Source organism: Trachurus japonicus, chromosome 20 (genome assembly GCF_045865225.1).
Source record: "Trachurus japonicus isolate A0001 chromosome 20, Traja_1.0".
NCBI lineage: Eukaryota > Metazoa > Chordata > Actinopteri > Carangiformes > Carangidae > Trachurus > Trachurus japonicus.
In genome coordinates, this window is record NC_140926.1 from 954254 (window position 1) to 981932 (window position 27679).

Here is a 27679-nt window from a genome sequence, read left to right on the forward strand (position 1 = left end):
ATGTTTGTGTTAACGCTCCTTCAAAATAAAGGTAGATGTTTGTATTAAAAGCTCCTTCAGAATAAAGGTAGATGTTTGTGTTAAAGCTCCTTCAGAATAAAGGTAGATGTTTGTGTTAAAGCTCCTTCAAAATAAAAGTAGATGTTTGTGTTAAAGCTCCTTCAGAATAAAGGTAGATGTTTGTAATAAAGCTCCTTCAGAATAAAGGTAGATGTTTGTGTTAAAGCTCCTTCAGAATAAAGGTAGGTGGTTTTTTGACCTTCTCCTGGATCAGCCCTTCAAAATAAAAGCCAGAAGAAGAGGAAGAGGAGCTGGTGTCAGTGAGTTCTTGTTTCATTTTGTCTCTGACGCAGATTCTCATCTTTAATATTCAACATATTAATATTCACTGAGTGTTTTAGAGTCCGTGCACGTCTCTGCCTACAGACCATAATATCTCCTCCTCTCTTCACTGAGAATAACAAACCGACCTCTGACACCTCCGCTCGGTTCTGATGCTGCTCGGTACAAACGCTTCTCATTCATTACAACAGTGTGTGTGTGTATGTGTGTGACAGGAAACACACACACTGTAAATACAGACAGAGCGGTTTCACACCAGTTGGGTTTCCATCCAAATGTGTCGAATTTAAAAGCGGATTTTGTGAAAATGCGCAAAAAGCAAATGTGAATTTATGACCGTTTCCATTCATTAGTGTTTTGCGATTAGGAGGAGTGTGCTGTGAGATTACGTCATAAGAGAGCGTGAATGTATCCATGACAACAGTTGACACTCAGCTGACACTCAACATCATGGACAATTTACGTACTTTCCGGACTATAGACGCACCTGTATAATCCGCACCAGCTACATTTTAAAAGAAAATACTGTACATATAGGCCGCACTTTAATATAAGCTGCAGGTTTTCATGTTGTAACATGAGATATTTACACAGAAAGACAGTAGGAACTGTGACAGTCCGCTTGCTTTTCCGCTGTTCTGGTTACGCTCCTCTCCTCCATGTGCATCTGTTGACAACAAAGCCATTTCTTTGAACGTCGCTGGGTTAAGTCTTCACCCACAAACTCTGCCTCAATTCACATAACCTGTTTCCATAACAAAAACTCGCATTTTCCTTTTATCGATACGCTGACAAATCCACCTCCACTCCCAAAGCGTAAAAACTTTTATGCGCATTTACTGCCTTTTTTTCGAATTTCTGGTGTTTCCATCCAAGTATTTATTCGCAATTTTTGAAAATGTGAATAAGAAAAGGTGGATGGAAACGCAACTACTGCCACGGTTCTGGTTCTGGTTCTGGTTCTGGAGTCACACAGGCGGAAGTAACCACAGCAACGGCTCTTTCCGAAACAGCAAAAAACTACCGTACTACTTTATTAAGTTTTAATATGTTTTCATGTGAGAAAGTAACTGTTTAGATCCCAAATCTACGGCCAGTTGATCCAAACGACGGCTGTTTAGAAGTTTGCTCCGATGTTTTTCAGAGAAGTGAAGCTCTGCAGCGACCGGGACATCACAGAGACAGCAGCCGGTCTGCAGAGCTGCTCGGCCGGCCAACCTCCGTCCTCATCCCGGGGGAGAAAACCATCGCTAATTAACTTACCCGTAGGTTTTTAGAGGTTTACCACCGGCTGGTTAAATTATTTCTAGGAGATAAATGTTGGTCTCAGTGATGAAATCTAACAGCTGTATCAGTAGCATTAGTTAGTCTGAATGTAAAGTGAAGCTTCCTGTGTGTATTGGACAGAAGAGCAGCGCTGCCTCGGGGCTCTGGAGCCTACGGACACAAACCACCACATTTACATCAAGAAATACATGTTTTACTATCAACACATCAGTCTGCAGTAAGGTTTATTTTACTAAGCTACTGTATATAACATGGTTTTATTACGGTTTCCTGCTGCTTTCCTTCTCCTTCCTGCTCGTATTAAGTGACTCGCCCACTGATTATGACACGGTTTGCGAGGAAAAACCAACTATTTTTTTACTTTTCAGGTTCAGAACCAATTATTTTTTCAGTCTGAACGCGCCGGCCACAAATATGGTCAAAGGGGCGGGGCCTGTGTGGCGCTTTAGTGGTGAATGAAGTGTTAACAGGTGAGTTTTATTAACAGTCACCATGATGAAGAGATGAGTCTCTGTGTCTGACTCACTTTAATATTAAAATTATAGTCAATCAATAATCAACTTTATCTTGCAAATAAGAAGTTTTAGTAGAATAAGCAACACAATACATTTTCAAACTGAGCACCAATATCTTATAACTATTTTATTTATTTTTATATTTTCATACAAAACACCTCGATGAAAATCAATGGTTACGGACGTAAATTAGCGGCTCGGCTATAATCCGTCATTTTTACTGCAGTATTTTTTATACCAATGTTCATTAATATGCACTGTCCCTATTCAAATAAAATATTTATTATTTATTATTATTATGGTTGAACTTGTTTCTGTTTGAGCTCAGCCAATGTGTTCTGGCTGTGTGTATTTCTTACTTTTTATATTATAAAACAGTGATCGACAGGTTTCAACTTAAACACTTAAACTTAAACTTTTGACTGTGTCCAAACTGCAGGGTTAGCGTTGTGTTTCTATAAGGAAACATCTGACCTCCGTCTCAACTGGAGATAATTAACCAGACCATCATCACAGAGCAGAGAGTTTCCTGTTGCCGTGGAAACTGATGTGAGTTATTACGTTTATAAAAGTCAAAGCAGAAGCAGAGAAACGTTCCTGATCCTGATGCTTCCTGTTCTTCCTATCAGCTGAAGTTTCTGTCTGTTCCCGGCCGCTCACACACACAGCCGTTAATAAAACAACACGACGTGCTGCTAACGAGCCGAGCTGCTAACGAGACGAGCTGCTAACGAGCCGAGCTGCAGTCTGAGTCGTGTCCTCGGCTAATAACCGGAATTATGGAGCAGGACAAACAAACTCTGCAGGACGGACAGGTTCGGCACACTGGAGATCGCCAAGGGACACTGTTTGGTAAAACTCTATTTGGTACACATGTGGACAGGGAGTGTGTGAACCATATATGTAAAATTCAACCTGTTTTATAATTAGGATTTTGAAATATCACCTTTTCACCTTTTTTTAATATATATTTTTGTATTTTCAGAAGACCAATTTTTTACGGAATGACTCAATTCAATATTTTATAGATATAGATGTAAAGGGACAAATGTTTTCTTTCATTTAAGCCATAAACCATAGTTGTGGGATTAAAGTTCTGTAGTGAATGAATGAATTTTTTTTTTTCCTGTCATGCCACCACTGTGGCCCATCCCGTATGAGATTACAAGACACAATAACAAACACAAAAACTAAGACTAGACATCGCTCTTCGTCTCGTTGCCCAAGCCTTTTCAAGAAATAAAGAAAATACAAAAATATTCAAATGAAAAAGAAGTTTTAGCTTCTCAGCATCGTCTAACCACACAAGTTCTTTATTTGGATCTACTTTACTAAACTGTACAAAACATAGTTTTCTGGGAGTTTTTTTCTATAGTTATAAAGCTTTAATTGCAGTGATACAAAAACTGGTGGAAATTGCCAAAAATGGCCTCTGCATGAAGAGGTTAAAGCTCCTTCAGAATAAAGGTCGATGACCACCAACATCACAGATAATAAACTTTACTTCGAGACAAACTTGACTGGTCTCTGAGGATGAACAGGTGAGAACTGATCGATACCTGAGTCGATCAGGTAACGACCACTCACTGTGTCATCGACTCTGTCTGTGTGATGTTAAACAGCAGCTGCACATTAACACAAAGTCTGAGCTCTGATAACGGCTACAGCCCTAACCAGTGGCACCAAGCCGTAACAGTAGATTTAAAGGGATAGTTCAACATGTTGTCAAACTGGTCCATTGCCATAACCCCTATAGTCATAGCAGTAGGTTCGTTACCTTTAATTGTCGGTGCAAGCTATTTTTATAACGGCGGAGCAGAGCCGTGAGCTGCTCAGAGCTACGCTACGGAGGCTCATTATGGGATTTCTTGGTTTCCCTCATCAAACTCATCATCAAATACACAATCCAACAACTCCACAACGCTCTGGTGGACAAGTTGTGACCTGCACATTCACCACGCTATGAGATAATAACACAACGTTACCACACAGAGTTGTTTTAGAGGGAAATACAGAGACTGTTGATGAAAAACTGTCCCTGAAGGCAACGCGCATCAGTGGTTTTGCATGAATTTCCCTCTAAAACAACTCTGTGTGGTAACGTTGTGTTATTATCTCATAGCGTGGTGAATGTGCAGCTCACAACTTGTCCACCAGAGCGTTGTGGAGTTGTTGGATTGTGTATTTGATGAGTTTGATGAGGGAAACCAACAAAGAAATCCCATAATGAGCCTCCGTAGCGTAGCTCTGAGCAGCTCACGGCTCTGCTCCGCCGTTCTAAAAACAGCTTGCACCGACAATTAAAGGTAACAAACCTACTGGTATGACTATAGGGATTATGGTGATGGGACAATTTGGTAAAATGTTGAACTATCCCTTTAAAGATAGTTAAATCTGATCAGCGGTCAGAGTTTATCTTATAACTGTTGTTTAATTCATCAGGAATCTGAATGTTGTTATTGTTCCTGAAGCTTCTGAGACTCACTCATTCATATTTCATGTTTTTATCTGAAATATTCAGGAGTTCATGTGTGTGTGTGTGTGTTACTGTGTGTGTGTGTGTGTGTGTGTGTGTGTGTGTGTGTGTGTTACTGTGTGTGTGTGTGTGTGTGTGTGTGTGTGTGAGACATAAACCCACTGAGACGTCGACCAATCACACGACAGGACGCGACACGACATCACATCACGGCCGCCGCTCGGTGTCCCAAACACACACACATATACACACACACACACACACACACACACACACACACACACACACACACACACACACACACACACACACACAGCAGCTCTCATTGGTCGCGTGGCGTTAGATCGCCGGGGGCAACCGTGGCGGGTGATGAGTGTTTTTGTCAGAGCCGCTGCAGGAGAGAGAGAGAGAGACGTCCTGCCCCTGGACACACACACAGAAACCCCAAATATGACAGCAACACACACACACACACACACGCAGACACACACACACACGCACACACACACACACACACACACACACACACACACTGATGTGAAATAATCCCATAAAGGACTTCTTCCTCCTCCTCCTCCTCCTATAATAATAATATAATAATATAAAGTCATATAATCTACAGCTTTGTATCTGTGTCAGAGTTTAATATTTAATCTATATTCATATTTCTACTGTGTGTGTGTCTCTGAACACTATAAATATATATATATATTTTTTATATTTTCATCTTTTATCCTATAATATTGTTTCCACAACATGTAAGGGATAATGGACGACGCGGTTGCTTCCGCGTCGTCCATTAATCTCTGATAATCGGACACCTCGAAGGGCATTATCCCGCTTATACCATGGTCACTTACCAGATAAATAATTATTAAATCAATTACTTATAATTTAATGTTGTTTTTACCGTTAAAATCATACGTCTTTCACAATAAGCGGCTGAGTGGACTATTTAACGCCGTGGTTACCAACAAGCGTTTGAGCCAGCGCAGTAATATTTAGAACGTAATCAGGCAATTTGACCGGAACATCTTTATGGGTGTCCATTATCACTTTTTAATGGACACCCAGCAGCCAATCAGAATCACCCAGACCATGGTATAATTTTTTTAATTCTCAATCTATAGATAATGTGTAGTCAGGAAGTCTCATGGTCAGTTTGATGTTTAAACACTGACTGGTTGTGTTAACTTTGATAAATAAAGGTGTTCTGGTTTCAGTTTATAGTTATTTCAGGTGTAGTGATGCTGATTGTGTTGATTATTGTGGTTTGTGTTGCCGCCTATACATCTATAGATTTGTGTTCACTGATGAAGCTGAAGCTGTGGCGCCCTCTGCTGGCTCAGCTGCACCAACACCAGGCGTGTCTCTGTTACCGTAACAACCTCACAGTCTCATCCTGTCACTGCCTCCAGATGCTTTTCTCCTGTCGTGGACACTGGCTTTTCTCCATCTCATCTCTCTGTTTCTCTTCCTCCTCCTCTTCCTTCCTCCTTCATCTGAAACCTGTTTTCTTCTGCATGTTTTCACGTTCATCTGACTGAAACTGAAACGCACGTGTTCACGCTTCACAACAGTAGAGACGACACCAAGTGGAGCAGAGAAGACGAACAAAAGAAACAAACCAAAAACACCGGAGCTGATGCATCGGTTCATCTCTGAAGATGTTTTATAAAGAAATAAATGACCTGAGTCAGTTGTTTATGTTTCAAGACATAAAGAACTTAAAGTAGTTGAGAACTCTAAGTTCTTTATGTCCAGTTATTAACTCAGTGACAGAAAGTCAACAGGAAGGATTCTGTGTTAAGCTGCTGAAATGACTCATAGCGCCACCTGGTGTTGAGGAGGAAACACCGCCAGGTATCAGATTCACCTGTTGCATGTCGACTGGGACAAGAACTGAACTCTGAGACTGAAACTCACCGAGTGACCAACTACTTCAGGTCTGAGTCTTTCTACGGCGGCCCTGAAGGCTCAACTCAACTCTTAGACACAGAGCTGCTGCAGGTTTAAAGTCCCAGTCTGTAACTTATTTGTCTTTTTATGATCAAAAATCAAACCTGTCTTTCATAAATCCGTATTTGACTGAAGGTGAATCACAGCTGCATCCAAAGTAAAGCTTTCTGGTTCCTTAGAATGAGTTGTTACAAGTCGTTACAGATACATAAGTGGGCGACGCACCGAACCGAGGCGGCCATGTTGCATCCTGACCGTAGGTAACCACGGAAACGGCCTGTTAAAACCGTCACCACTGTGTAGTGTGAGGAAGGACGGAGGCACCGGTGTTGCATTCAGGTGCAGTCAGGCAGACGGCCGTCGGTCATTTTACTCCACCAGAGAAAGACGGTAAAACAATACCACATCACCATGACAACATGTTGTCAGACCACTTGTTTATCCTGTTACATGCAGCGTCTGTTGTCTGTCTGACGTCTGCCCCATTTCACCTGAATGCAGCATCAAGAATACGTTCAGATATGCAACCGCACCGCTAGATGGAGGGGAATTCCTACGTACTATACCTTTAACACAAGTGTTTCTTGTTTCTTGGGGGAACGATAAAGTGACGGACGAGGCTACAGACTGATGCTAAGCTAACTAGCTAACTGTTCAATGAATCGTGATCACAAGTAAATAAACATGAACACTGAGCAGAGGAAGTCGCTCCACTTCCTCCACCTTCAACAATCAGTCAGTTACCCACAATGCACTGCTCTGAGTTTCACATGGTTGTGGCTAGATGGCGTAGCTACATGAGCTGCAGGAAGCTAACACCCTAGAAAACATGCAATCTTTACTTATCTGTGCCTAAACCCAACCAATGGCTTCACACTGCAAAAACTCTAAGTCTTTCCAAGAATATTTGTCTTATTTCTTGTCAAAATGTCTCATTTCTAGTCAAAACTTAACTCTTTCCACTTAAAATATAAGACTCATCACCTAAAAATGAACTTGTTTTTAGATCATTTTCACTTGTTTCAAACTAATTTTCACTTGAAATAAGTAGAAAAATCTGCCAGTGAAAGCAAGTTTTTTGTGTTTGTAATAAGAAAGAAAAACTTGCTCCACTATCAGATTTTTCTACTTATTTCAAGTGAAAATCTGCTTGAAAGAAGTAAAAAGTGTCTAAAAACAAGCTGCTTTTTATGTGATGAGTCTTATTTTAAGTAGAATGAGATTTGTTTTGACTAGAAATAAGACAAATATTCTTGGTAAGATTTTGAGTTTTTGCAGTGCACTTACTTTTTGCTTTTTTTTCTCACTTTTTTTTACACCTGGACACGTCAGTTTTACTAAACTTAACCAGTCGGGAGTTCTTCTCGGCGAGTTTTGGTGAGATTCTACGTGACTTCCTGCAGCTCATGTAGCTACGCCATCGAGCCACGACCGTTTCACATCTACAACACGACTCTACGAGGAGCAGGCTGTGCAGCGACTCACCTTCTCGTAGTACTGCACGTTGCTCTGGGCCGTGGAGATGAAGGCTGATCTGAGGTCAGTCCTCATGCTGCTCTGCCAGCGGCTCCAGTCTCCTCTCAGGGCGTTGTTGGCCTGCTCCACGCGGTCCGCCAGCGCATCCACCTCATCCTGCAGCTGACACACACACACACACACACACACACACACACACACACAACACAACACAACACAACACACCACACAGGGTTAACACCAAGGATACACACTGCTTTCTTTTTATTTCATGAGAAACTAAAGTTATTTTTATAAATCTCACAGTATAGGACGAATCTCCTTGTTGTTTACAACTACTTCCTGGTAGAAAACCAGCATGAGAACAATAGTGACGGACGAGAGTTTCACTATATTTATCTACTTTTTCATGTCACTATATCACCGTTTAGACTAATCTGATGTTTGTAAAGTTTATAAAACCAATGATTGGACAAACATTACTATTTCTGTGTGCACATTTTTGTAATTAGTCATGGTTATCATAGATTAGCCGGGCTAACGGTTAGCTACCTGTTTAACTTTAATAACTCAGTGACTCAATAAACGCTCCATGAATAAATATTTTCTCCAGCGGATATCTGAGTTCCAACATGACTGAGCTAACTGGAGTAGTTTCATGTGGTGTCCCACAACGGGAGGGTTTTAACAGCTGACGTCCTGCTGTTAGCTTAGCTACCGCTGTTAGCTTAGCTACCGTTAGCTTAGCTACCGTTAGCTGTCCCTGTCAGCTGAGCCACTGATGCTTTCTAGACACTGTGATTCCCCCAAACTGAATAAATACAACACATAGCAACACAAAACACACACACAGAAATAGTAATGTTTCTTCAATCATTTCAGATTCGTCTAAACGGTGATAGGGCGTGAAAAATATGATATATAGCTAAACTCTCGTTCGTTACTATTGATCTCATTCACATTACAGCTGGTTTTCTACCAGGAAGTAGAATGTAAACAACAAGGAGATTCGGTCTATAGAAACTCTCCTGCTCATGTATCTCTGAGCAGCTCACGGCTCTGCTCCGCCGTTCTAAAAACAGCTTGCACCGACAATTAAAGGTAACGACCCTACTGCTATGTTGTTGATTGTGTGTCTTTCTTTCTTATCTTCACTGATGTTTTTACTGTAACCACATGGAGGTTTGCATTTAAATTCCGTTTATACCTTGGTATGAATGACAATAAAGGAATTCAACTCAATTCAATACAGGGATTATGATTTATTTTTTCATTTTTTCATTTTTCCATCTTTTTCTCTCACTTTTGCCTATTTATTTCAATTGATTATGTAAAAAATTTAACTAGAAGACAGGCAGATGTACGGTATATTGTGTTTGCTATTTTATTAATTTAAGAAAGGTACAGGGAAACCGGGTTATCACCGAGGATACGCAACGAGTGATGCTCAAATGTCTGTTTTCTTTTTTATTTCATGAGAAACTGAAGGTATTTTTATATAAATCTCACAGTAGAAACTCTCCAGCTCTTGTTTTCCTTCCTTCAACCAGTGACAATAAAAATCTGTTAAAGCTGCTTTAAAGACAGTTTCCACACAGATCAGCTGTTATTAAAGGTTCCTCTGGTGAAACCCTGAGAGGCTTCGTCATCCCACTCTTCATCAAATTATGATTAGAAGTCAAATCTGTCTGATCCGTCCGGTGTGACGGTGTTTCACATCCACTTTAAAACTATCTATCTATCTATCTATCTATCTATCTATCTATCTATCTATCTATCTATCTATCTATCTATCTATCTATCTATCTATCTATCTATCTGTAGCCTCCAGACCTGTGCATTCTAGCTGACCATATTTTTAATGAATGAATGTTGTGTGTGTGTCTAGAGTATCTGTCTATTTTTATAAATATTGTGTATTTGCCTTTTATTGTTGTGTGGTGCTGGGACAAACAAATTTCCCTCCTTGGGGGATCAATAAAGTTAATTCAATTCAATTCAATTAATTTGAGTTTGGTTTGAAGTGAAGAAAAATCAATTTGGGACTTATAAAGTATAATATATATATATAAAGTCTATTAAATTCAGTCAGTTCAGACGTCTCACCTGAACTGTGTGAAAACTAAAACACTGGTGAACGACCAGATGTTAAAACCACATGTTTCAGTCTCTCTTGTTGCCTGGTAACAAGCTGCACTGAGTTCAGTCACAAAAACAGATTAAAAAAATAAATAAATGCAAGCCATGTTTGACCTTTGACCTGTGAGTTCAGTTCACATCACAATGATCAGTTAAAGGGATAGTTCACCCAAAATTCAAATTGCACTCGTTATCTACTCACCCTCTACTACTCTACTTATTTAATTTTTTTCAGAACAATTTCTCATGTCGGGGCTTCAATACAAGACGGACATTACAGACGAGCAGCATGGAGGTATTTGGATGTTTTTTGGTGTGTCTTTTTGGACGAAGAAAAGTGACGTGAGTGAAGAAAAGACTCTGAAACTTCTCCCAGCCCTTAGTCCACATGAGGGGGAGGAGATAATGAGTGAAATTTGAATTTGGGGTGAACTATCCCTTTAAAATAAGACTCATCACCTAAAAATTAACTTGTTTTTAGATCATTTTCACTTATTTCAAACTAATTTTCACTTGAAATAAGTAGAAAAATCTGCCAGTGAAAGCAAGTTTTTTGTGTTTGTAATAAGAAAGAAAAACTTGCTCCACTATCAGATTTTTCTACTTATTTCAAGTGAAAATCTGCTTTAAAGAAGTAAAAAGTGTCTAAAAACAAGCTGCTTTTTATGTGATGAGTCTGATTTTAAGTAGAATGAGATTTGTTTCTTCTTGTGAGCTGGTGGACAGAGACAGACTGATCTACAGTGAGTGGGTCGGTTTGGACGCTTCAACTCTTCATGTTCTGGTTCTGGTTCCAACCAGTGGAGGAGTTGGACTCTGACACTGAGAAATGTCTGTTTTTTTTATTATTTATTATAATTTATTTACATCTTGTTACTGAACCGTGTAGAAAACTTTGAAGCTTCCTGATTGGACAGAAATAAACCAATCAATAATCCATCAGCTGGCATGCTAATGGTGCGTTCCAGGCTTTTTAACCCGTAAGTCACGACTTCAAGTCACCAGTTACGAGTTTGTAGCGTTCCAGGCAAGTTACGAGTTACGAACTGGGAACTGGGAGTAGATCGATCTAGTACGAGTTCACAGGTGGGAAGTTACGAGTTTGACTGTACGTTCTAACGGGTAACCATAGGAACAGGTCGGAAAAATACGAGTTACGGGTTGCCTGGAACGCACCATAACTCCCTTGATGCCGGGGAATGATGAGAATTGACCTCTGGCTAAGCCCCGCCCCCTCCACTCACTGGGACAAACAGTCAACATTCGGTGGCAGTTGCTATGGCAACAGCTGTCACAGTAGAGACATTTCACAGGAGGCAATTGATGATTTTTGGAGACAGAAAGATTAAATACCATCTCTGTCACCAAAACTTCACTTATCTTTACTGCTATGGCTGCCGGTTGCCGCGAAACACCGATAGCGACGGGCTAATTTCTGTTAGCCTGTCTATGGAGTTTTACATTATACGTTAGCATTAAGCTAGCAGACTTTATGCTTAGTTGTGATGCTGGCTAACATCTAAACATCTCTGACAATATGTTGCCTCAAATACGTTGTTGACTTAACTTAGAACAGATGTAGACATCCTTGTTAAGTTTATCCAGGTTTAGTTGGTGTTGTGGTCTACTGCATAACTTTATCCAGAGCAGACACTTCTCTGGGTTGAGATGTGGCTTGGGAAAAGGTAAAAAAATCCCCCCGTGGCCTCTCAGGATACCTAGTGTCAGAGTTGCATGTGCCCCATGAACACCGTTTGACCATTTAAAACTTAAAATGTCAAGAAAAAACATAGAAAAACGAATGAAAACTGACTAACTGCAATGCATTTCAATGGACGTGGAAGCAGAGAATGTCCCAGTGTATGGGCTAGCTATGCGCACTGTGATTGGCTCATCGCATTTGGGGGCGGGGCTTAGCCATAGGTCAATTGATAGCTTTCAGTGACGTCACCTCCCAGGGACCTGGCGGTCAAAAGCAACATTCCAAAGTGGCCCCGCAATGGACTTTCTATGGACAAACAACCGAGTAATGACTTAAATCATCTGCCAGCAGCCGAGAAAGAAAGATATAAAAACAGCTTTGAAGTTTTGGGCACTTGTGACCCATATTCAACACCAGCTGCTGTATACCAGCTGTTTAAAATGACCAGTTCCCTGCCGAAGCTCCAGTTGGGCGATGTTTACATTTACCTGGTGGAGAATCCATCATCCTCCACCGCTTGTAACCAATACCTCCGGTGTTATGGCTCAACTGGTGTCTGATTAAAAGCCCCATTTTGTAGTTTTTTGATCTTAAAATAATGTTTCTGAACTCGTTGAAGTGGTAGAAATGTACCTGTAACTTTCCTGTGTGGGAACACCGTCCTGGTACCGCAGCTCCGCTGAGCTCCACAGTCTGAGCTCCAGCCCACTGAGCCCAGGCTCCCTGCTCCTCTCACCCACAAACCAGAGCCCTTAGCTGGGCTGCACGGTGACCAGCTGCCCCCCCTTTACCCCCCGGAGCTTTGCTACGCACCGCTACCGACGGCAACGATGACGGCGGTCCGACAGCAGCGGGACCGGCGGCGGCGGCGGCGGCGATGGTAACCCGGCGGGACCGCCCGCCACTGGACACGGCAACAGCACCGCCCGCGGCGGCAGCGGCACGGTAACGGGGGTCGGGACCGACCGCGGCGCGGCGAGGACGATGTTGTTATTGTATTTTCAGAGTGTTTTCCATTACTTCGTAACTTTAACATGACAGGCTTTGTCATACTGTGCAGTGTTGTGCAGAGTCAGAGTCGTGTGGCGCTGACTGACTGTAGGTTGCCTGAACAGGTTCACTCACAGAAGCATATTGGCTGCAGTAACATGTGAACTGTGGCTTGATTTGTGAATTTGTGACAAATCTGCGGACGGAAGTGCAGCACAGCTGTTGTTCGGTACGGTAACCAGTTAAATCAGACACCAGTTGGGCCATAACACCGGTATTTTTGAAGCAGCAGGGAGCAGTGTGTGTTTTTCTGCCTTGTCCTAAGCTGCAGACAGCGGGGAAGTGGATTGTTTTGACCGCCAGGGGGGCGTTCCATACGGGCCGTGACGTCACATGAAAGCTATCAATTGGCCATCGGATCAACATTGGCTAACAGCGTTAGTAGTGTGAAAACACTTCGCTTTCCAAAACTCCTCATTGTCCCTTTAATTCATAACGCTGTTTATTTATAACGCTGTGTTTCCCGCCACTCGTGTGTTTCACCTCTGAAGTTTTACAGCAGCTGAGTTGAGTTGAGTTCATCTTCACTCTCTGAACTTCACTGATCGTTATTTTCTATTGATCACCTCCCGTTTCCTGTCGAGCGTCTTGATTCGTCTGATCAATAACACACACTGAGAAATTAACTCAAAGACCCCGACACACACACACACACACACACACACATAGAAACACACACATATAGAAACACACACACACAGAAACACATGACAAAGTCTTTTCTCTTCTCATTAGCACAGATCAGTTAAAGGAGGCAGTGACACACACACACACACACACACTAATTAAGGCGACTAGAGTCTGTAGGGGAATATCTGAGTCCTGCTTCTTAATTAAAATTTCACAGATGGATTTTGATATCGGCGAGGTGAGGGGACGCACACCTGCAACACACACACACACACATATAGGCTATATAAACACACACACACACACACATATAGGCTATATAAACACACACACACACACTGGTGCACGTATATCCTGAAGGATGCTCTGCAGCTCCGGTGAAGAGTTTATAAATAGCTCTGTCCTTTGCTCGTCTAACTTTCCATCTGGGCTCTTTGTCTCCCTGTTTTCATATAAACTTATTACTAACCAACTGTTCAATGAGTCATGATCACATGTAGATAAACATAAACACTGAGCAGAGGAAGTCGCTCCACTTCCACTTCACTTTCAACAATCAGTCTGTTACCCACAATGCACTGCTCTGAGTTTCACATGGTTGTGGCTAGATGGCGTAGCTGGGTCATTATCAAAATACGGTGAAAAACATGTCCCTGCCATGTCCCTGTCCAGACACACAAATGCTTGAAAATTTAAAAAGATCATCCACATTAAACCAAAATTATGTAATTTAAAACCATTTTAAATGATGATGATAATTTCAGTTTATATATTTACTGTTTTGTTTTATTTTTTTCAGTTTTAATTTCCTTTGTACCTAAAAAAACACTTGTCCCACTGCCATGGTTCAACGCTATTGGACAGTGTAAAAATATTTCCTCTTTTTTGTTTAAAAAAAAAAAAAGTGGTCAATAATGAGCAAACACTGGGCTTAATATATGAATAAAATGAAATCTAAATTGGCTGTTTAATAATAAAAATATTTTTAAAAGAATTCTGTCCTTCGATTTGGTGTCATTGGTGTTACTGGCATCACAGACCGTTATTTTGAAAGGTTAAGAATATGTAAGAGAACTCCCAAAAAAACAGTTCAATAAGTATAATTTATAGATTTTAAGGTGCTGACTCATGCTGGCTTTGGGCTAGCTTGGACACTATTTTGTGTAATTAGCCTGTTATAGATATTTGTCATTGGTGTTAATGACAGAAAACTCAATACGTTTGATAGATGAAAAAAAAAGAAAAATATTATAGTTGTCCATTATAGTTGGTAATATGGTCAACATGCTAATAAATAGTTCCCACTAAATTAAATTTGTGAAAACTGAATTAAAATTTTTTACTTTTTTGCCTCGGAAAATCACCGTATTTTGATAATGACCCAGCTACATGAGCTGCAGGAAGCTAACAGCCTAGAACAGTGGTTCCCAAACTTTTTGTGGCCAAGGCACACCAAAGGACAAGTAAAAATCTCAAGGCACACCTATTGTTCAAAATAGCCTTCATAACACGTGTTATCACTTATATCATGTAAAATATCTGTAAATGTGCATAATTATTTAATAATGCCAAATAAAATGTGACAAAGACAACTAGGTTACATTACTCACGAAATCATATTTATTAACAAAATATTTTTAAAAAATTAATTTGAAACTTCATCAAATTAGGCTTCATCAAAGCAGCAATACAACCATTTAAACCAGACAGGTCACAATAAGTCAAAGGAAACTTTGCAAAATGTCATCACAGAGAAGTGTCAATGCAAGGAAGCTGCACCGTCCATGGTCCTACAGATTGATCAGTATTGAAACATATTGTGCAAAATATGGGGTTCTCTTTGAGGTTTTGTTTTTTAAGAATTGTTTTTAGGTATAGAGTTTGCCTCTGTATTATGAAATGAGCGCATACAAAGTACTGATAGTAAATTAAAAATAATTATTTTTTGTGTAGTTGTATATTGCAATAATAATGTATGGTTGTCACAAAATCCCAAGGCACACCTGGACTTGCCTCACGGCACACCAGTGTGCCTCGGCACACCGTTTGGGAACCACTGCCCTAGAAAACATGTAAACTTTACTTATCTGTGCCTAAACCCAACCAATGGCTTCACACTGCAAAAACTCTAAGTCTTTCCAAGAATATTTGTCTTATTTCTTGTCAAAATGTCTCAATTTTAGTCAAAACTAATCCCTTTCCACTTAAAATAAGACTCATCACCTAAAAATTAACTTGTTTTTAGATATTTTTTTACTTGTTTTAAACAAATTTTCACTTGAAATAAGTAGAAAAATCTGCCAGTGAAAGCAAGTTTTTTGTGCTTGTAATAAGAAAGAAAAACTTGCTCCACTATCAGATTTTTCTACTTATTTCAAGTGAAAATCTGCTTGAAAGAAGTAAAAAGTGTCTAAAAACAAGCTGACTAGAGTAGTAGAGTCTGTGGGGGAATATCTGAGTCCTGCTTCTTAATTAAAATTTCCTGAAGGATGCTCTGCAGCTCCGGTGAAGAGTTTATAAATAGCTCTGTCCTTTGCTCGTCTAACTTTCCATCTGGGCTCTTTGTCTCGTGACATTTGGGAGCGCCGCGGCGTCTGAAGAGGATCTGGGAACTTTTCATTACGCAGCGATTAGCCGCCGCTTTCACACCCGCAGATATAATATCGACGAGGACGAGGACGAGCTTCCAGTCCACGAGCCGGGAGCTTCACTTAATCCTCCCAGGAAGCTGCTGCTGCTCCACTATATAACTCCACTTTATTACACCTAATCTGTCTGTGTGTGTGTGTGTGTGTGTGTGTGTGTGTGTGTGTGTGTGTGTGTGTGTGTGTGTGTGTGTGTGTGTGTGTGCGCACTGCAAAAACTCAACATCTTACCAAGAATATTTGTCTTATTTCTAGTCAAAACAAATCTCATTCTACTTAAAATAAGACTCATCACATAAAAAGCAGGTTGTTTTTAGACACTTTTTACTTCTTTCAAACAGATTTTCACTTGAAATAAGTAGAAAAATCTGATAGTGGAGAAAGTTTTTCTTTCTTATTCAGGGATGCAAACGGGTCAGGACCAAAAAAGAGAGGAATTGTCTGGCGTGGGGGGGGGGGCTCACCATTAACAAAGTAGTAGTTCAACCCCCCAACCAAATATTGATTGATTGATTGATTATAGACATAGTTTTCAGAAGGCCAACATTTCTATATTAAAAATGCTTTTAAAAAAAAGATCCTTTACAATATTTCAATTTTGGAAATACTGATTTTTACGTCTTCACTGAATGTTAGTCATAAGGTAGGGAACCGTGCACGGGGGGAAAACAACAGCGTCGCCGTCGCACCGATGCACGCGGATACGCGCCGCTTTAATGAGCGCGCATGTCGCACGTCTACATTGGAGGTCGGCTGTTATTAATATAATCAGAGACCATGAATGAGTTCGCCTCAGTTTCACGTGATTGTCACTGTCAGCCTGTTAGAAAAACATTTTACTGACCCCAGCTGAGACGCTGAGACCCCCCCCCCCTCTCCAAAACAAAAACTCTTCGGATCTGAACGATTCACACAAGTCACCTAATTGGTCATGAAAAAAGCGAGTTTCGCTTTTCGGCCGCTGTTTGCATCCCTGTTATTACAAACACAAAAAACTTGCTTTCACTGGCAGATTTTTCTACTTATTTCAAGTGAAAATTAGTTTGAAACAAGTGAAAATGATCTAAAAACAAGTTAATTTTTAGGTGATGAGTCTTATTTTAAGTGGAAAGAGATTAGTTTTGACAAGAAATGAGACAAATATTCTTGGAAAGATTTTAAGTTTGTGTGTGTGTGTGTGTGTGTGTGTGTGTGGAGGTAAAGAGTCACACTCACTGCTTCTGGGTCGACTTTCCTCGAAGCCAGCGCCTCGTTCTTGGCTTCAAACTCGGCCTGGATGTTGTCTCTGCGTCTCATCACAGCCTGAGACATGAGGGGAGAGACAGACTTAGTCCTCAGAGACTCAGTGTTGTTTCAGGATGGACCGACTCATTATAGGTCACAAACACAGACAGGGAGACTCTGTCATTCAGTCTCGTTCAGGTGCAGGGTTTCCCCCAAAAAACTTGTTAAGGAGTTATTCAATAAGGTTTTAAGATCAATGTTAAAAGTTGACTGGAAATGTGAAAATATTACCATTATCATGTCTTATTATAAGACATTTATGTAACATATTTAAACACCAGATATAGCAGAGTCTTACAGATTGCACTCTAGAAATGCTGTTCAATCAACCAAAAATGAATAATAATAAAACAAAAAATACTATTTAAATAAATAATATCAACTGCCTGGTGTCTCCATTGTTAAAGTCTAGCATTATTTCTCAGAGATTTTTTTTTTTTTTCCTCAGAGATTTTTACAATCTGGAGTCACGTGACGTAACATGCGTCTTTTTCCAGTCAGTCGTCATGGAAACGTGACACTCACGGATCTACCAAAGATACTCTGTAATCTACTGTTTGGACCAGAGTGAAAACAAACGTGTGTAAACGCAAACCTTACGAGCTGAAAAATGAAACAATGGATCATTTTCACATCAGGTGAAAGCGTCTCAGCTCACAGGAGTCTGCTCTGACGCTGCAGGAAACGACGTGCTAACAGCTAACAGCTAACAGCTAACAGCTACCAGCTACCAGCTATGAGCTAACAGCTACCAGCTAACAGCTAACAGCTACGAACTACCAGCTACGAACTACCAGCTACCAGCTACGAACTACGAGCTAACAGCTACCAGCTAACAGGTAACAGCTAACAGCTACGAACTAACAGCTACCAGCTACGAACTACGAGCTAACAGCTACCAGCTAACAGCTACCAGCTAACAGGTAACAGCTAACAGCTACCAGCTACAAACTACGAGCTACCAGCTACCAGCTACGAACTACGAGCTAACAGCTACCAGCTAACAGGTAACAGCTAACAGCTACCAGCTACGAACTACGAGCTAACAGCTACCAGCTAACAGCTACGAACTACGAACTAACAGCTACCAGCTACGAACTACGAGCTAACAGCTACCAGCTAACAGGTAACAGGTAACAGCTAACAGCTACCAGCTACGAACTACGAGCTAACAGCTACCAGCTACGAACTACGAGGTAACAGCTAACAGCTACGAACTACGAGCTAACAGCTGCCAGCTACGAACTATGAGCTAACAGCTACCAGCTACGAACTACGAGCTAACAGCTACCAGCTACCAGCTAACAGCTACGAACTACGAGCTAACAGCTACCAGCTACGAACTACGAGCTAACAGCTACCAGCTACGAACTACGAGCTAACAGCTACCAGCTACGAGCTACCAGCTAACAGCTAACAGGTAACAGCTGGCGGCCCGCCGGGCTTATAATACACTGGGGGAAACCCTGAGGTGTGTTTAGTCTCATTCTGTTGCATTCAGGTGTGTTTAGTCTTATTCGGGTGTATTAAGGTGTGTTGAGGTGTGTGGACTGACCTTGAGCGTCTCGGCACAGAGGACGTACTCGTGCAGCGCCGGGACCAGGACGTCTGACAGCTGGTGTATCTGCTGCTCCGTCTCCTGGCTGCAGCGCTCCACGCAGCCGGCCACGCCCCTCAGCGGCTCGGCCAGCTGCAGCTCCGACTCCGCCCACTGGCCGTAGGTCGGACCGTACTGACGCAGCTCGTCCAGGTGCTCTGCAACACACGGGACACGAGGCGTTCACTGGCCGCGGGAAACCTCAGCCTCCGAGGCCGGTAAGGTCAACAAAACACCTCGACTGATGAAAGGGTTAAACACCTCTTCTCATTGGACAAAAGAAAACAACCATTCACCAATGAGAGTTCACTAAATGTAAATGAGGTGACAGATGATCAATGATTTCCAAACATTATTGAAAACTTTGTTTTTCCTCTTCAAAATTTTTATTATCGGAGATATTTTATATTTAACTCTTTCTCCTTCTTTTTCTTCTTTTAATTTAGTTGTTTCTCAGCTGATCAATTATTGATCATCTGGCTCTAAACATTTTATTTCCCTCTGTGTGCTGTGAAAATGAGGAAACAGAGTAAAGACTGATGGTAATAATATTGAAAAAAACGTTTTCATGCATTTTACAAATATATATATCAAAAAGCCGGGTGGTATTTTTCTGGAGGACGGTCTGAAGAGGCAGTCTCAGCAAATTTGGTGTCAACTGAGCAAAGATTGCAGGACAAGAAAGAAAACAGATGGTGGACTTCATAATTTGCACTGGATTTATTTGTAGAAAGGTTTCTAAAGTATTTGGGCGACTTTTTGGTGAAAGTTGTAAAACTGTAGCAGGTACGTTTTAAAGGTTTTAAAGGATAATTTCCATTTTTTTCCAACCTGGACCTTATTTCTAGCATAAAATCCGATCATTTCCTCCCCCAGATAACTGTGGTGTCATTCCAAGTGGTTGTGATGAAATGAGCTCCAGCCGAGAGGCGCGTATATCCGTATAATGGAGTCTACAGGGTCTAAATAACACATTATCTGCAGAGAAACTCCTTCATTTCACCAAGATTTAGTTCTGATAGGCTAGTGCTATTCCCCTCTGAGTCCGGGGTTAGCTGTTATCAACATCCGGGGTCTGTAGGTTGACCTGCTGACCTCTCACCTGGATGATGTCATCTCTGAGCGCCGCCCGGCTCATTCTGATAATAATAATTCTGCTTCGGCATTCGGGTCCATTTTTATCTCAACTAGCCGGAGCTTTAGTGAGTCCAGGTTGAGCATTAGCATTAGCGCTAGCAACAAGCCGCACCGGGCAGCTGTCGGAGATGACATCATCCAGGTCAGAGGTCAGTAGGTCAACCTACAGACCCCGGATGTTGATAACAGCTAACCCCGGACTCAGAGGGGAATAGCACTAGCCTATCAGAACTAAATATTGGTGAAATGAAGGAGTTTCTCTGCAGATAATGTGTTATTTAGAGGCTCTTGGCTGCATCTAATTTCGTCGGAACGACTTGTAATGACACCAAAGTTACCTGGGGGAGTAAGTGACCTTAACTTAACCGTAACCTTCTTTTTTTTTTATTGTAAATATGTTTCACTGCACCACTTCACCTCTGATCACTAAACCACACGTCCTCCTGTCTTTCTGTACTGCAAAAACTCAAAATCTTTCCAAGAATATTTGTCTTCCTTCTTGTCAAAATGTCTCATTTCTAGTCAAACTAATCTCTTTCCACTTAAAATAAGACTCATCACCTAAAAATTAACTTGTTTTTAGATCATTTTCACTTGTTTCAAACTAATTTTCAGAAAAATCTGCCAGTGGAAGCAAGTTTTTTGTGCTTGTAATAAGAAAGAAAAACTTGCTCCACTATCAGATTTTTCTACTTATTTCAAGTGAAAATCTGCTTGAAAGAAGTAAAAAGTGTCTAAAAACAAGCTGCTTTTTATGTGATGAGTCTTATTTTAAGTAGAATGAGATTTGTTTTGACTTGAAATAAGACAAATATAATATAAAGTGATCGTATTTCATGCTAGAAATAAGGTCCAGATTGTAAAAAACGGAAATTATCCTTTAACATGCTTGCTTGCCCCCCATGAAAAGAAGAAGCAGAAAGAAGAGTAAGAGCAGCACCTCTCTGCTCCTTGATGATCCTCTGCGTGACCTTGTCCACAGACGTGACCTTGTTGCTGAACTCGTCCACGTAGTCCTGCATGGAGCTGAACTCCTCCGGTCGGCTCCTCAGGCCTCTGACCGAGTTGGCCACGGCCCGAACCGTCTCCCCCATCCTGCTCAGGAAACCTGGACCCTGCTTCCTGTGGGACGCCAGGTCCTGCACCACACACACACACACACACACACACACACACACACGGTTAATTAAAGGGACAACGAGGAGTTTCTATTTGGTTATAAAAAAGTCTGATATGAATGTGGATGAATCTACGTTACCACTTGTTAATGGTCCATTTTAGATAAATCTATGGTTTTGTCTCTATGGTTATTTTGTTATTATTAGTGGTGGTGGAAATGCTGGGCGAGCCGACCAGCGTTTCTTTACTTTCGGTTTCGTGGCGAGTCATGAGAATAACGCCGCCGTATGAATCTCCGTTTATGGTGGGAACTACGACGGTATGTGATCGTCTTCCAACCTCTGACTTTAATTCTTGATGAATGAAAACATGAGTCTGTCTTGCGCCGGTCAAAGAATTTCACGGTGCAGAGGCTCATAAATGTAGTGTGGAAACACTTCGCTTTTCCAAAACTCCTCGTTGTCCCTTTAATCAGGTTTTAACGAGGCTGCGTGATGCTGCTGAGAGACGACAGGTCAGCCTTGACCAGTCCAGTGGTGCTAATGCTAACTGGTAGTGGAAACCCTGGTGTGTGTGTGTGTTTATAAACATGTTAACGAGCTCCAGGTGGATTGTTTATGAAGTTAACGAGCTCTGGCCTGAGAATAAGAGGTTACCACGGCAACTTGAGGTGGTTGCCAATGACGATAGGGGCCCCCCAGGCTGAGGCAGAGAGAAACGTGGAGAAAAAGAGCCATTTTCTGCCTCTGCACTGGTCTCACATTTAGGCTTACTGTGACAAAACGGTAACTCCTATCAGAACAAAACACAGACCATCATCGCTGTAAGGACTTCCTGAACGATTTGGTGTGATTTTGGTGTTTCTACAGTAAATATTTTGGAGACACTTGCGATTTTAAAACAGGGGTCCATTCTGCTTCTCTCAGAAAATCTTTGTATTGGAGTCAATGAGGAGCAGAGACAGACGTGGCCGCACTCAGAGGCTTATTCTGTAAATTCTGTTAGTCTCTCTGATATTCTGAGCACATGGTGAGAAACAGAACAAGTTTGTCTACAAATTTGGAAAAAAATATGTGTGAAGAGTGTAAATTGTGTCTGGGAGGAGTGTGGAAAGAGAAAAAAACTCATTTTACTAAAGAATACTAATAAATAAAATAAAGTTAAACATGTTTGAAAAGTAGTAAAAACGTATTAACTCCTACCCCCACTCTCTATTTCCCCACGATCGTGAATGATACCAGTTATTATTTCTGCAGTGTGTGTGTGTGTGTGAGACCTGAGCGGTGAGGAAGACTCTGAAGTGTTCGCTGCAGGACAGGATGGGATGGTCAGAGATCTTGTTGAGGAAGCGGTGCAGCGCTCTCCTCCGGGTCTCGATGAAGTCGTCATTGAAGCGTTCCACCATTCCCTTCATCACAAACTTCTCCGGCAGCGGCTGGAACGGGAAAAAACACACACACACAAAATAAAATGCCACAACTTTGTTTTAAACACTTGAACTTGAACCTTCTTTTTTTTTATTGAAAATGTGTTTCACTGCACCACTTCACCTCTGATCACTAAACCACACGTCCTCCTGTCTTTCTGCACTGCAAAAAATCTACATTTTTCCAAGAATATTTGTCTTATTTCTTGTCGAAATGTCTCATTTCTAGTCAAAACTAATCTCTTTTCACTTAAAATAAGACTCATCACCTAAAAATTAACTTGTTTTTAGATCATTTTCACTTGTTTCAAACTAATTTTCAGAAAAATCTGCCAGTGGAAGTAAGTTTTTTGTGTTTGAAAGAAAAACTTGCTCCACTACCAGATTGTTCTACTTATTTCAAGTGAAAATCTGCTTGAAAGAAGTAAAAAGTGTCTAAAAACAAGCTGCTTTTTAAGTAGAATGAGATTCGTTTTGACTAGAAATGACATTTTGACTAGAAATAAGACAAATATTCTTGGTAAGACTTTGAGTTTTTGCAGTGTGTCCTTTATGTTTATATTTATATAACAGATGTTCTAATGAAAAGTTAAAAAGTGGAAAACCTGCACCAAGCAGAAAGACAGAGCTGTGATGTCAGAGGTGCCGTCGCCAGCGGCAACAGCAGCAGCAGCGAGGATCAGATTCCCTCAGACAATAATAATAATTAGTGGTCAGAGTTTCCGCTGAGCAGAAAGTGAGTGAACCACAGGAACGCTGACACAGAGGAAAAGGGATAGTTCAACATTTTACCAAATTGTCCCATTGCCATAATCCCTATAGTCATAGCAGTAGGTTCGTTACCTTTAATTGTCGGTGCAAGCTGTTTTTAGAACGGCGGAGCAGAGCCGTGAGCTGCTCAGAGCTACGCTACGGAGGCTCATTATGGGATTTCTTGGTTTCTAACTCATCAAACTCATCAAATACACAATCCAACAACTCCACAACGCTCTGGTGGACAAGTTGTGAGCTGCACATTCACCACGCTATGAGATAATAACACAACGTTACCACACAGAGTTGTTTTAGAGGGAAATACAGAGACTGCTGATGAAAAACTGTCCCTGAAGGCAACGTGCATCAGCGGTTTTGCATGAATTTCCCTCTAAAACAACTCTGTGTGGTAACGTTGTGTTATTATCTCATAGTGTGGTGAATGTGCAGCTCACAACTTGTCCACCAGAGCGTTGTGGAGTTGTTGGATTGTGTATTTGATGAGTTTGATGGAGGGGAAACCAAGAAATCCCATAATGAGCCTCTGTAGCGTAGCTCTGAGCAGCTCACGGGCACGGCTCTGCTCCGCCGTTCTAAAAACAGCTTGCACCGACAATTAAAGGTAACGAACCTACTGCTATGACTATAGGGATTATGGCAATGGGGCAGTTTGACTAAATGTTGAACTATCCCTTTAAGTTAACCCTGCGTGGCCCAGCTCTGTGACCTACGTGGACGATGAGTGTGGGGTGGTTTTCCTCCAGACGGCTCCTCAGCCACAGGAAGTCCTGGTAGCGGCGGCGAACCTCGTACTCGCTGGAATCGAACTCGCTCCTGGTGGTCTGCAGAGAGACAGAGAGAGAGGAGGGTCAGAACAGAACCGGCTCAGCTGGGGCCAGATTCACAAAACCTTCTTAAGAAAAAAAATCTTCTTAAGTGTCATTTTTTTCTTAGTCTGGCCTGACGGAAATGCGTTGCTGCGATTAGCCTGGGAAACATCAACAAACAACAGGAACCGAACCATGGATCTATTATACATCCGTGTCTTGAACTGAACAAAAGAATAAATACACTGCAAAAACTCGAAATCCTTCCAAGAATATGTCTTATTTCTTGTCAAAAAGTCTAATTTCTAGTCAAAAGTAATCTCTTTCCACTCACCACCTAAAAATGAACTTGAAATAAGTAGAAAAATCTGCCAGTGAAAGCAAGTTTTTTGTGCTTGTAATAAGAAAGAAAAACTTGCTCCAATATCAGATTTTTCTACTTATTTCAAGTGAAAATCTGCTTGAAAGAAGTAAAAAGTGTCTAAAAACAAGCTGCTTTTAATGTGATGAGTCTTATTTGAGGTATAATATGAGGCAGAAATGACATTTTGACTAGAAATAGGAGAAATATTCATGGTAAGATTTGGAGTTTTTGCAGAGTATCTGTCAGCGGTTGCCGACCGTCGTTAAACCGCGGTCCCAAATCCAGTTTCCAACCGGCAATATTTTGCAAGCGCACCGTTGCTACGGCGCCGATCACAACGATTGTAACTGGTTGAAAGAATTCCAAACGGCCGGAGCGTTTTTTTCTCCGATCACAGAATCATAGGCGGAGCAGCCAGACCTTCTTCTCTGGAGGAGGGTCTGGCCAGCGAGACTATTTTTTTCTTAACTTCAGTCTTAAGAAGAAAAATGAGAAGAAGTCATATTCTACAAAAAAGTTCTTAAGTATTTTCTCAACTTTCTTCTTAAGAAAAAAACTTAAGAACAAATGATATTCTTGAAATCAAAGTTCTCAAATTTGTTTGTTGTTCTTTACTTTTTTCTTAACTTTAAGACAACCTTGACCTGTCTTAAATTCCTACGGTGAGCCTCTAAAATCACCTTTTTCAACAGATTTTAGACAAGACTAGTAGCTAGGTCATAGTTTTGTGCCCAACAATAAATGTTAATGTAAATGCTAACGAGTGCTAGCAGCTAGCACGTCTCTCTCTCTCAGCAGCAGCAGTCGTCATGACAACAAAGAAAAAGAAATACAGTCTGAGTGAAGCGCTGGAGCCGCGGACCGATTCCCCACCGTCACCGACAACTAAAACCTCCACTGGTAACAAGTATTAGGGCCAAGTAGTGAGCTAGCTCGATGCTAACTTCGGCTAGCGGTAGCGGTTAGCATCCAGCCGCTAACACCGTCTTCCCAGCTCACCCTAACCACAAAGACATAACAACACAACACTGGAGGCTCCTGGTGTCGGTGACGGTCGGCTATCGGCCCACGGCTCCAGAGCTTCACTCAGACTGTATTTCCTGTCCTTTGTTGTCATGACAACGGCTGCTGTCTGGGGCAGGAGGCTACGTAGCTTAGCTCCAGAGGAGGGGGCGGGGCCCAGTTACAATGTTTGGTTTATAAACTGCAACAAACAAAACTCCAGACTCGACCTGCTATGCTGTTTGATGGTGCATACAATGCTATGACTTATTTTAAAAAGTTCTTAAAGCAGAAGTAAGTGATATATTTGTGTTAATATAAGTCTTAAATAGTTGTATCTTCCGACAGCAATCACTTCTATAGAGTGTTTGGTCTGAAACACGGGTCTGTCAGTCCCTCTGCTCTGCTCTGAGCCCAGGAGAAAACATTTATCGTATCCTACAGTTTTTATCCAATGAGGAGAGAGAACGGCATGCAGGGCTGTGTGTGCAGCCAAGGGACGCCGTGAATGTGGTGACGTAGGGACGAGGACTGTTATGGTGCGTTCAAGTCAACTCGTAACTGGTGTTTTTCCGACCTGCGAAGTGGTACCAGTTCGATCTGGTACGAGTTCACAGGTCAGAAGTTACGAGTGGCCGTTATAGTGACTTTCACAGGTAAAACAGGTCGGAGAAACACGAGTGGGTTGCCTGAAACGCTACAAAGTCGTAAGTCGTGACTTGAAGCTGTAATTTACGGTTTCAAAAGCCTGCCTGGAACGCAGCATTAGCCAAAACCACCGGATCGCTTACTTCTGCTTTAAGTAGGAAAAATAAGAGGTTTGTAAGAAATTACAGTTCTTAAGAAAATATTGAGGAATTGCACTTAAGAACTTTCTTATGAACTTCTTAATTTTCTTCTTAAGACATTTCTAAAGATCTTTCTTAAGAATATATTGGTGAATCCGGCCCCTGGTCCGGTTCTGGTCCGGTTCTGGTCCGGTTCTGGTCCGGTTCTGGTCCGGTTCTGGTCCGGTTCTGGTCCGGCTCTCACCCTGGTCAGGACTCGGTACATGATGAAGGTCTCGATGGCGGTGACGTGGCTCTCGGGGTTGTCCACGGTGACGAAGATGTCTTTGGTGTCGGCGTCGTGCGGCTCTTCCTCTTCCTCCTCCTGCTCCTCCTCCTCCTCTTCCTCCTCCAGGCGGTACTGGTTCACCAGCGAGCTGGGCGAGGTCGGCGCCGGGCCGCCGTCCGACAGAGACGTGTTCTGGACCAGAGAGACATGACATCACTTTAAAACCACATGACATCACTGTAAAACCACATGACATCACTGTAAAACCAGATTATATCACTATAAAACCACATGACATCACTATAAAACCAGATTATATCACTATAAAACTGTGTGACATCATTCTAAAACCACATGACATCACTGTAAAACAAGATTACATCACCGTAAAACCACATGACATCACTTTAAAACCACATGACATCACCGTAAAACCACATGACATCACCGTAAAACCACATGACATCACCCTAAAACCAGATTACATCACTGTCAGACCACATGACATCACCGTAAAACCCGATTATATCACTATAAAACAGTGACGTCAGGAGTCATCAGGTCTCTGACTCTGTCTCAGTCTCAGTGTGTGGAGAGTGTGTGTGTGTGTGTGTGTGTGTGTGTGTGTGTGTGTGTGTGTCACAGAGTGTGTGTTTGATGAGTATCTTAAAAGTATCAAAGCCTCAGTCCACAGAGAAAGTTACACAGCCTTAAAACCAGCCATCAGGACTTCCTGTCACTTTGTGATGTCACAACTAAGCCCCGCCCCCTCACCACCTGGACAACACCATCCATCTAGCCTCGCATCACCAGGCTCTTCAGACAAGCGAAGAGCCTGGTGTCCGTTACCTCGAATTTCGTCTGCATTCTGGTTCCCGTCTGTAGCGGAGACC

General features: G+C 41.7%; 1 protein-coding gene across 1 annotated transcript in view; it reads right to left on the reverse strand.

Moving 5' to 3' along the window:
* snx7 (sorting nexin 7) overlaps window positions 1-27679 on the reverse strand; it is a 36276-nt gene that overhangs the window by 5171 nt on the left and 3426 nt on the right. The window contains exons 2-8 of the mRNA XM_085763475.1: window positions 26763-26978; window positions 24269-24379; window positions 22635-22793; window positions 21180-21378; window positions 19061-19260; window positions 17437-17523; window positions 8065-8217 (exon numbers count right to left, since the gene is read on the reverse strand). Of these exons, the coding sequence (XP_085619601.1) occupies window positions 8065-8217; window positions 17437-17523; window positions 19061-19260; window positions 21180-21378; window positions 22635-22793; window positions 24269-24379; window positions 26763-26978 (1125 nt within the window). The remainder of the gene's footprint in view (window positions 1-8064; window positions 8218-17436; window positions 17524-19060; window positions 19261-21179; window positions 21379-22634; window positions 22794-24268; window positions 24380-26762; window positions 26979-27679) is intronic.